This window comes from Coloeus monedula (assembly GCF_965178545.1).
Source record: "Coloeus monedula genome assembly, chromosome: 5".
Classification (NCBI taxonomy): Eukaryota; Metazoa; Chordata; class Aves; order Passeriformes; family Corvidae; genus Coloeus; species Coloeus monedula.
Window position 1 is genome coordinate 58431669 of NC_138785.1, and position 12123 is coordinate 58443791.

The window sequence follows — 12123 nt, forward strand, 5'->3', positions numbered from 1 at the left end:
GTTTAGGCTGGATATTGGTGAAAGGTTCTTCACCCAGAGGGTGTTTGGGCACTGGAACAGGCTCCCCAGGGAAGTGGTCACAGCACCCACCCTGACAGAGTTCAAGAAGCATTTGGACAATGCTCTCAGGCACATGGTGTGACTCTTGGGGATGGTGCTGTGCAGGGCCAGGAGCTGGACTCAATGATCCTTGTGGGTCCCTTCCAACTCAGCTTATTCTGTAATTCTGTGAAAAGTATCTCTCCTTTTCTAGAAATTTGTTCAGTTACATGAATATCTACCACATATAGAATTATGGTTCTTGAAATTATCTATATTTATATTGAACAATTGAAGTTATGAAAGCACACTTAAATAATGCCATGCTTGAGGTAGTTAATCCAAACAAGTATTTACATGGTTATAAATTACCCAAATGGAGGCCTGTGGTGGCCAGTGAACATACATTACAAGGGACAGAGAGTTTTCAGTAAGACAAGTCCCTAGTACCACAAATACCTCTTTACGTTAGGGTGACCAAAAAGGCTCCTCCCACGATGCATTGTTCTGTTATGTTAATCTATCCCAGTTTGAATTCCCTGATTGGCTGTTGGCCTCTACCCCCCCCCTTGTCACTCCCCCAGAGCTTCTCCATTGGTCCCCGTTCCCTAGTCCTGCCTTTTCTCCGCCCCTGGATAAAACTGTGAGCTTTGGGACCACGTTGGCATTTGCCTTTGCACTCTTCGACAGTGCAGCAGCAATAAATGCTCCTGCTGGAACTCACACAAATGCGCTTCTCGGCTCTTTGCTACCGACTGTGATATTGAACCCACGCGTGCGACTGTGGGGGCACGTGGGACCCCACGGGCTGGGCAGGGACAGTATTAGAGGCCAAAATTACATGTTCTGCTGTGGATGTTTGAAAAGGAATTTTTGCAGGCTTTTTACTTAATGACAAAGTGAAGCTGTAAATGAGACTGACTGTTCTTTATTTTCCTTTGTCCATTTTTGTGCCCTGTCAACCATGTTTTTCCTAGTGGTAAAAAGGAAAGTTTTCATGCAACCAAAAAGTAAAGTTACTGATTTTCAGTACTTAACCGTGATGTCATGGTTTTGGAAATACTCCCACATTAAATGAAACAAGACAGAAAGAAATTTACTGTTGGGTTCAAAATTCAACTGCAAACCCCCTTCATATATACTGAAGGAATTTATACATACAGCATTTCTGCTATACTTTAATGCTTATAACAAGGAAGAAAATAACACACACAAAAAAAAAGAAATACAGCTGGCATTAAAAATCAGAAAAGTAGAAAGTGCATGTCTGTATATAAAATGTTCTCCAGCATCAGGTCACTTCTTGTGCAGCATTTTGAGACTGTACGTCCCCAGAATGAAGCCACTTAGTTTTTAAGGCTACATAATTATCACTTCTCAAATATTTGATAGGTTTTAAAAGCTTCTAACTTCCTACGGTTCTGCTATCTTCTGTACACAAATAAAAATTATGGAAAATAGCAATGATTAAAAAATAATACTTACAACAACCTAAGTGATTTCAGCCCATCGAAAGTCCGTGCAGGGATACATCTTAGGCGGTTGTAACTAAGAATTCTGAAAATATATAAAATGCTGTCAGTAAGGGTATCAGTCATTCAATAAACTATGCAGAGCATGACCAAAATCAGCTTTTGCACACACAGCTAGTTAGGAAACAAGTTATTTTACAGCCTCCAAACCAAGCAAATTTTAAGATCAACTAAATGCCCTTTCTTTCCAAGACAAAAAACCCCACTGCTTCCAAAGAGTCACTGTTACATGTTTAAACTTACAAGGTGAGCAGCTGAGTCATGTTGCTGAAGCTCTGATTAGAAAGAGTGCTGATTCTGTTGTTACTTAAATCTCTAAAAAATAAATTCAGAAATTCAGACCTTAAAATGACTGCCCCAGTCCCAAACCACTGTAAGTTAAAATGACAGATATATTTTCATTAGTAGAAGTAGTATCATCATTGATACAACTATTTAAAGCAGCACCTGTTTTTATTTTCACATGCCATATACAAGCCCAGCAAGTGTTTAGCTTGATCAATAAAAAGCATTCTCATTTCAACACAGATGGAAAAGCAGTGCAATGCATTCTAATACAACAGCAATGTTCATCATGCTACCAAGTTAATAATGCAATCCTTCATAAACTCAAGCACAAAAATGAAAGTGATTTTTTTTTAAAGGGAAAGTCATTTCAGTCATGTCCCTAATGACACCTAAGTAAATATCATTTAATACTCTACTTAACACTTACATGTGGAAGACATCAAAGCCCAGAGCTATTATTATAAAGAACTCTATCTAAGATTTACAGATAAAGCCTTAAGGTCCTCTTTGTTCAATATTCTAATGAATAAAATCTTAAATATAATGGAATCTGGATTGGTATGCTGGTAGCTTCAAAGATGCTGCATTAAATGGGAATACTCTCTGTTCTTTGTTCTCATATTGTGCTTTACTTTTCATTTTATGTTGACTACTTAACTATTATTTCATGTATTTTGTGGTGAAATACTGCCTTTGTTTCTGAGGGAACCTTGATGTGTTAACTTAAGAGTACTGTTGAATAGCTATGCAATAAACATATTTCCCCACTTGAAATTTTCATGAAAGCATGTAAGATGACTGACTCAAAATAAACATATAAGGCAAGTATAACAGAGCAATATATTCATAAGAGAAAGAAAAAGTTAAAAATAAACAAATTTCCTTGTTAATTGGGAGCTCAGGAGACTTGTATGTAATTCTTTGTTTGGCCACAGAACTATGAATAGTGGTTTCTTTTTCCAAACACAGCTGAGGAACATTCCCTACTACATAACAGCAGTATGAGTAAACGTACAAAAGAATTTAAAATAATGTGCCCTGCAGGTCTGATAAATGGAGACTGTTAATACTCATTTGCATTCTATTTACTGTTCGTCTATTCATAACTTGTCTAAACAATTCACAAAGATTTCCTACAAGTTCTACACTGGATGGACTTGAAAATATTGCAAGGCTTTTTTCCTGATGTTATTTGAAAAATACAAAAAATTTTGAAAGTATGGGTTTTTTAAAAATTTGTGATTGTGACTTCTTTTATTTAACATGAGATAAATAAAGGAAACCAAACTCTTATTTTTGAATTGCTCTAAACCCACTGAAAAACGAAATTTAAGAGATTCTGTTACTCCCCTCCACTTTTCATTATAATGAAACCACAAAATGCTTTCAGAATGTAACACAGTTCAGCCTCAGCTGGTATAAATTTTTATAGTCCTAACAAAGACCGTGGAACTACTGTTGGAATTACAGCCATTTACATCTACAGTCTTCCTGTTTTTCTCACTGTACACTTAAAAGGTTCAGAAATCATATTCAAACCATTCATGAGGTAGAGGTAATAAATATTAGAGCAACTAGGGTTTTGCCTGAAATCACATAGTGAGTCAGCAGTATAGTTGGCAGCAAGGCATGTTAGACAAGCTCTCTCCTTGTGTCCATACACAATGAACACCATACATTGTGGGAGAAACAATTACCCTGACTTTATAAGATCTTACATCTCTTTTGAAGTCAACTATAATTTTTGCTTATTTATTTTGTGATGTAATCACTGGAATAAATACCCATGCTCATAAAATGTGACTGAATATATTATATGTAGGATGTGATAAGTAGAATAAAATATACATTATAAAATATGGTTGGGCATTGGCTGAAAGATACAGGCTTTTTCTTTTAAATAAATTCAGGTATAATTGAGTAAGGTATTTTATTATGTTTTTAATTCCAGTAAAGAACGTTGCTTCAAAACTACTTACATGAGTGTTAAATGCTTGTAGTTGGAAAGCTCTTTTGGAACAAGGGTAAACTGATTTCCATCCAAATATCTAAACCAGAAAAACAAAACAAAGAGCATTATTTATTTCATTAAAATAGCATAGTAGCATCTTCATCTACTAATCTCAGTATCCAACAGTAAAGTTAATAACAAATGAATGCATACTGTTTCCATTTTATAAGAAAACATGCTTACAAATTTTGGGTTTTAGAGGCACAACTGAAGATTTTTAGCCTAAGATCCAAATGCTACTGTATCATATAGAATGCATATTATGAAGTAACACAGTAAAAATCATCTCTTGCATTATAGTTTCTATTACTTCATAATGACTCTGCAAAATGAGGTCTCTATCATCTCCATTTCCCACATGCCTACAGAGGAAAGGTAAATCTGACTTCCACAAATCACAGTGAGTGTGGATTTTTAGCTATCATAAATAGAAACAGACTCTGACATTGCAGAGGAAATCCTTTACAGTATGAAGAGCAAGGCCTGGTTTTAGCTCTAACAGCAAATTCATTTGTCGTGCCTGTGGTTCAGGTCACCTTCCTTAATTTATCCCTGTATATTTCATGATACATCACATGCTACAATCCTATTCCTATGAAGTATGTTAGGGACTGAAAACAGTAATCAATTACCCTTCACCAGAAAAGTTAGATTTTTTCCCCCTCTTGGTAGGTTTACAGCTCCTATATTATATTGCTCACTCTTCTTCCATGCTCATAATTCTCAATAAGAGACCTTCTCATCCTTAGAATTAATGGGTACAGAGCCATCAAATTGTATCAGCACCTGTGTTGCAGGCGGAGAAAGGTAACAAACCTTGCCTAAAAAGCTTCCAGTGTGCAGCAAGACATAAAGTACAAGTGGAGGGGTTCTTCATGTAACCAGGGCAAGTAGTTTAGAGATGATAAGAAGTGCTGAATTTACCTGATGGTTTGAAATGAAGCAGATAGTGGCAAGAAGATTAAAGGCCTTTAGTTTCTCAGCTAGGGCAAATGACTTTGCTGATGGTGGTATTACATATGTTTCCTGGAACCCAAGTGGAAACTACACCCTCATTTTCCCTATACAAAGAAGGTATTTTTGCTATCCAAATACTTGTAACAAGCTTGAGCTAAGAGCAGTCTTTGAAAGAGACATTTTTAGTCTGATTTTGGGCTTAATGTCTTTACGTATGCTGTAGCATCTGTGGAAACTTTTGTCTTGACTAAATGGATGAGCTGAAACACAGTTAAGCTTCACGAAATAACCATCTACATCTAATAAAAAAGCTTTCTTTCTTTCTTCCTTTTTTTTTTCCTTGGACCATGCCTTTCTAGGGCTGCTTGCCAAATCCAAAATGTGTCTCAACAAGCTTTATACTTACACTATGTTAATGGTGGTGAATAGAGCATGGGCTCATATAATTAATTATTAAGAAAACCAAACCAACTTTTAAAATTTTTGAAGTAGTAACTATTCTGAGGAAATTCTTTTATCAACAGATAAATTAGGTTATATTATTAAGCTTCATTAGAACTGAAGTACTACAAGTATCCACTTGTCTGATAAAATTCCTCCTTGTTCAAATGAAGCATTATTAAGATATTTTACAAAACACATGAAGAGTGCATGTTAGAAGAGCCATGCATGCTAAAGAGCAAGAAGAATCAATCAGTATGCAACTGTTAACAGGAACCACCTCCATTATCCTTTTGAAAAATATGCCAAATTGCATGCTTAGACACTAACTAAAGCCTACAAAATTGTACACAAATGGCTTTTCAGTCACAGAGTTCCACTTGAAATTCCAAAAGTATCTCTCTTTATCTGCTTTGTTTTACATTGCTTTGATAACCTTATACTGCCAAATTATGTTTATACCAAACTATATTCAAGAAAGTCATCTCTTTGAGGAAAAAACCCCAAAATACCAAACCCAAAACCTAATGAAGTTATAGTTTTATATACGTGTGTGCTAATTTGAGTTCTTAATAATTTCAATTTATTAATGGCTAAAGACTTTTGGATGCTATTAAGCATCAGACTAATGATGGATATCTCAGAATCTTCTATACAGTACCAAACCATAAAACAGTAAAATTATGACTTATGAAACATAGTTATGCTGTTTCCTGGAAAAGCACTATATTAACCAGGCATTATGAAACATTATTAAATACTTGTCATATGTAACACAAACCAACATTTTTTCTCATAAATAATTTCTTTTATTTTTCTATATTGTGACCTATCTGATCAAGAATTAAATAAATTAGTATTTCAATTTTTAGGTTCCTATTTTCCCTTTCATAATGCATAAAAATTTGCTCATATATTCTTATGAGTAGCTTATTCAGTTAATGTCTTCAAACAATACATGAGGTAGCAAGCTGTTTTTTATATCTATGTTACTGTTCACCTGCATATTCAAATCGTATCTTTCATGAAATGCAATCTTAACAATTTTTCTCATAGAAAAAAAATGTATCGAGATTAATAAAATATCCCAGATTTTATAAAACTGCCTATGTGAAAAGGAAGACATACTATTAAAACCAGTATTTTTGAAATATCACAAAACTATCACAATCTCTGTATCATAGAATATTCTAAGTTGGAAGCATCACAAAATCACAGAATCATTAGGACTGGAAGGGACCTCTGGCAATCATCCTGTCCAACCCCTCTGCCAAGGCAGGGTCACCTAGAGCAGGTAACACAGGAACACATCCAGTGAGGTTTTGAATGGCTTCAGAGGGGGAGACTCCACAACCTCCCTGGGCAGCCTTTCCAGTGGTCTAACACTGTCGATGTAAAGAAGTTCTTCCTCATGTTGAGGTGAAGCTTCTTGTGGCTTAGTTTATGGACATTACTCCTTGTATTGTTGCTGGGCACCACAGAAAAGAGTCTGGCACCATCCTGTTGACACCAGCCTTTGAGATATTTGTATGTATTAATGGGATCCCTTCAGTCTTCTCCAAACTAACCAGGCCCAGCTCCCACAATCCCTCCTCATAGGAGAGATTGTCAGCCCCTAATCATCTTTTTGGCCTCCACTGGACCCTCTCCAGTAACTCCTTGTCTTTCTTGAACTCTGGAGGCCAGAATTGAACACAATACTCTGGAAGTGGCCTCACAAGGGTTGAATAGGGAAGGAGGATCACCTCCTTTGACCTGCTGGTTACACTTTTTCTAGTGCACCCCAGGACTGAGTCCAACTCCTGGCCCTGCACAGGACAATCCCCAAGAGTCACACCATGTGCCTGAGAACATTGTCCAAACACTTCTTGGACTCTGGTAAGCTTGGTGCTGTGACCACTTCCCTGGGGAGCCTGTTCCAGTGTCTGACCACCCTCTCAAAAATAACCTTTCTTTGCCATAATTTTACTTCACACTAAAGTGAAACTGACTGGTTTGTAGTAACCAGGGTCAACCCTCTTGCCTTTCTCAAAAATTGGGACATTCTCCAGCTTCCAGTTGACTGGGACCTCTCCAGATTACCAAGAATATACAGAAATCATTGAGAGAGGCCTTGCAATGACAGCTATGTCTTTGAGTACTTTTGGATGACCCCAGAGACTTAGAGAAGGCCAGCAGGAGCAGCAAATCCTGTGCAAGTTTGGGGTTGGCTGGGAGTTAATCATTCTCACAGTCATGGTCCTCCAGCTCAGGGCATTGGAACCCTCAGAGCCGATCATTGGTATTGAAGACCGAAGTGAAGAAAGCAGTAAACATCTCTGCTTTCTCTGCTGTCCCTGTTTGTGAGGTGACCATATTCATCAAAAAATAAACCAGTGTTATTTCTGGACTGCCTTTTGCTATTAAGATATTTTAAAAAGCTCTGTCTATTGTCCCCAGCAGTACTGGCCAGCTTCAACTCTAACTGGGCCAATTTTCTTCCTATGCTGATGAGCAGCACCTCTGTATTCCTCCCATGTCACCCGACCTTGGTTCTACTGGATGTACACTTTTCTTTTTTGCCTTAGCTCCAGAAGATCCCTGCTTAGCCGAGCTGGCCTTCTGCCTCACCTGCTTGACTTCTGACATCATCTAATTGCTTGCTTTTTAGCTCTTAACAGATGATAGTTGAAAAGTGACCAGCACTGATGTACCTCAGTACCTTCCAAAGCATTTCCCATGGAGATCTAGCTAGTTCCCTGAGCAGCCTGAAGTCTGCTCTCTTCATATCCAGAGTTGAAGTTTTGCTGGCACTTTTCCTCCTGTCAACAGAGATTTTAAACTCGACTGCTTTATGACCACTGTGGCCAACGCAGACACCACATGCCACTTTACTCACAAGACCTCTTATTAACATGCAACAAAACCAGGAGAGCACCCTTCCCAGGCCACTTCCTTAGTACCATAAAGCCACTGTCCAGGTGTTTTTAACTCCCTGACTGAGATGAAGGCTATTGATTTAGAGGATTAAGGTGCTTGATTTGGAGGTAAAAAGTATTGATTTAGAGGTATAATAAACATGTTCATTATGAAAACACATTCATATTATTTTCTTTTTGCTTTCTTGTGTAATTGAACTTCATTCCTTCCTAACCAGTGACCAGAGTTTAATCAGATTCACTGTTGCCCCTAATTTAACCCATTGTAACATATCATCTACACGTGGTTATACAGTTGTTCAGTGCTGGCGATATAAATTCTGATTACAATTTTATATACATATATTTTTAAAGCTTTTCAGTAACAGATAGTTCTTAAGAGTGGTTTGGGACTTACAAAGCATTGCTAATTCAGACTTAACCTAAAGTTTCTCAAGATAATGTGAAAGTCTTTATAAAGCAGTGGATTAACAAATTTCAACTCATCTACTAAATTCAATTCTTCATTTTCTTTTCTTGACCTCATTCTTGACCCTGACAATAAAAATCTGACATTAATTTTCATAAAAGAGAAAAAAAGTGTGCCACTTACAGTTCAGTTACATCTTTTGGGATGCCTTTAGGCAAGGCTTTCAGACCTTTGTTGCTGCAGCGAACTACTGTGTCCAGACAAGTACATTCTGCAGGGCAGCGGGCCAGGGGAGAGCAGCTATTGTCATCATTTCCTGGTTAATAAAAACAAACAAATGCTAATATTGCTAATAAATGTCACTTTAGTATTAGCAATAATAGCCCAACTGGATTTTCTTTAAGCCAACATGATATTTCTACCTTATAATATCTTGATAGGGAAAAAAATTACATCATCTATGTAAACCATCACTCCAAGAATTTACATTTCAGGTGATGCTTTACTTAGTACAATGCTGTTTTACTAGGTAAGAATGCTATTATAAGGGAAAAAAATCATTAAAGAAAGAATAAATCTTGAAAAGAAAGACAATAAAATTAATAAAGTATTAAAAACAATGTCTTTAAAAAAAGATGCAGCCTTGAAAATTGACAAATCAATAATGCAGTAAATGGAAGTATATGTGAGAGATACAGGATAGCAGCATTTCTTTTAATTAAGAGTTAATGAAGCCACAAGCTATAAGATGTCATGTTATTTGATCAAGTAACCTGAAAGTGTGCTTGATTCAAGCATTGGTGTTTGAAAATATTCTCATCTGAACTATAACATTTGATCAATTTCTTTATACTATTTCTAAATTATTAATTACAGTACAGAACATAGGCAAGAAAAACTTTAGAAGGCATATGTACAACAGCCTGTGCTTGCTGATCATCCAAAAATGAGTGGAAAATTTTTAAACTGATATAGAAACTGAGCACGAAGGCCTTTAAAGTGCAATACTTTGGGATCTATGGGAGTCATGCAGCTATCTATATGAAAGCTGAAATTATAAAAGGTTCAAATATTGATTTCCTTACCATCATCACATGTAAAATCCTGAATTGCCACATCCTGGATAGGAATCTCTTTGAGGAAGTAGGGTTTTTGGCAGCGAGGGTTCCCCGTCACAATGCGTTTCTTCCTTAGCCAGTCTCCAAGCCATGCGAGATGGCAGTTGCAGTTGAAGGGATTGGCCAAGAGGTTTCTGAGAACCACAGGAAAATTCATCTCAGATGACATCACCCTTTCATCCTAAGGATTCTACTTCTATTTTCAAAAAAGCACACCTAATACACTGTTCTTCAAAAAATACTGCATGTAAACCATAGGTGAAAGGTGTAATTTAGGCCCTATGTGGTGAATCTTGATACAGCTTGTTCAGAAATAATTTAAAACTGTCAAAGACCTGACTGCATGTCAAGCCACTCTCTACCAATAATGCAATAATTTCATATAGAGATGGAGGCTGATTACTTTACATTATTAGCTTTAACCTGACAACAGCTATTCCATTAATTTATCATCTCAAGATTTCCATCTTTTATTTGCTCCAGAGAATAAGTTTCCTATCTGAAATGACAGCTAAGTTGATTACATGCCAGTTACAAAAATGAATTTACTTCTAAAAACCTCAGTATTTTGGCATTTCCTTATTTCACCACAAACCTATCGACAATTCTGTTATTTATAAATATGTCATCCTTAATATGCAAAATTAGTAACTGGGTGCGAAGTGTCACTTTTCATGTAAAAAGGGGATTAAGTACTTTCCTGAATGATGCTACCTACAACCAGCATTTCTTCACGAAACTGAGTGGCAGCTTTGCTTACTCTTTTCACTTCCCTTAAATTATACAATATTTAAATAAAAAAAAGATGCTTCTTTTTATAGACAATATGACTGAAGCTTCATTATTAAACACATATGAATTAAGATTCTCAGCAGGCCAAGGAAATTTAAGCTAGTAACTTTGTGGCACAGGGCAGAAGGACAGACAGCATGGTAATCTGACCAGCTGTGATTGCGTGCTGTCTACCCAAAATGTGGCTTTCTACACTGGTTTAGATCAGTGGGCTTCCACAAGGGGACTGACCAGGGTGTTTTTCCTGCCTTCTCAGACACTTCTGGAAACCAGTCTAACACTGCATCAAAGGGCACCATGAAAACATACTCTTCATGTGCCCAAGGTGGTCCATAAAATAAAATTTCTCAAAACTGCCTCTATGAAATCTTTTTATCCCTTAACTTTACCATGTGCTGTGAAATTACACATCAAAGTATTAAGGGAAATGCCCCCCAAAGGTCAGAGATTTAAATATGGTTATGGTAAAAGAAGAATGTGACTTACAGCGTAGACAGCGAATGCAGCGTGTCGAAGGAGCCGGGTGCCACAGTGGTGATCTGGTTGTCATACAGAGAGAGCAGGCGGACAGAGCTCAGCCCTGTGAAGCTGTCGTTTCCCACACAGCTCACCCTGTTGCTCCTCAGCATCCTGAGAAAGAAGGATCAGCATTTTTCAGCTTAGCCTGGGCAAGGACCGGGGCTGAAGTGGCTGCTGGAGTGAGGACCAAGAGGTATGACTCCAAAGGGGCTGCTGCCAGTGAAGAGACCACCAGTGCAGTGACCCCTGTGCTGCCTGTTTCCTCACTGAAGAGACTGAGTGCAATGTGTGTGGAGCAGGCTGGAAGACAGGTGGGTCGGTTTCACAAAGGCAAGGTGTGTTTCACAGAATCACAGAATGCGTAAGCTTGGAAAGGACCACTGGAGATCATCTGGTCCAACCTCCCTGCTCAAGCAGGGTTCCCTAGAGCTTTTCCCTAGAGAGTTACTCAAGATTGTGTTCAGGTAGCTTCTGAGTATCTCCAGACGAGACCCCACAACCTCTTTGGCAGCCTACTCCAGTTTCCCCATGGCATTTGTGGTTTTTTCTTGTTCTTTCAATACGAGAAGCAGTAATTACGAATTTTTAATTGACAAGAAATGAAACTGATTGAAATTCCCCAAATTAGAGAAACACAGCAGCCCTCTCTTCATATTTCCAAGGCTGATGATTCCACAACTGCTATTTATATAGAGCGGAGGCATGTACCAGCTGACCTCCTCTTCAGGCCCCTTTCACTTCATTTTCCTTAGGACAAATTCCAGAAACCACTTCTACTGCATTCAGAAGCATTTCATTCAAATAAAATCAAGCTACCCTGACTCCTCCTCAGCATGACTCTAAGACAGTACAGCTTTCAGAATCCTAAGCTATTCTAAAATCTCTCGAATTTCTATAAAACTTAAGAGCTTTGGAGTCTGTTGTTCTCCTCTCTGTCCACCGAAAGATGGTAATTTTCCCCCATGCTCTTGTCTAGGACTAGCTGTTTTAAAAAATTTTAGCAGCTTTAACTACAAGCTTAGAAACTGTAGACGTGCTTTATTTAAAATACCTAATGTCTGTGGACAGCTGAAACCCCGAAGACCATTTAATCTTGGCT

General features: G+C 37.6%; 1 protein-coding gene across 2 annotated transcripts in view; it reads right to left on the minus strand.

Annotated features, from left to right (window-relative positions):
- SLIT2 (slit guidance ligand 2) overlaps positions 1-12123 on the minus strand; it is a gene marked incomplete at both ends in the record, with an annotated part of 259444 nt that overhangs the window by 41581 nt on the left and 205740 nt on the right. For both annotated transcript variants that reach the window (XM_082281842.1, XM_082281841.1), the window contains 6 exons: positions 1525-1596; positions 1815-1886; positions 3839-3907; positions 8779-8911; positions 9681-9847; positions 10992-11135. In XM_082281842.1, the coding sequence (XP_082137968.1) occupies positions 1525-1596; positions 1815-1886; positions 3839-3907; positions 8779-8911; positions 9681-9847; positions 10992-11135 (657 nt within the window). The remainder of the gene's footprint in view (positions 1-1524; positions 1597-1814; positions 1887-3838; positions 3908-8778; positions 8912-9680; positions 9848-10991; positions 11136-12123) is intronic.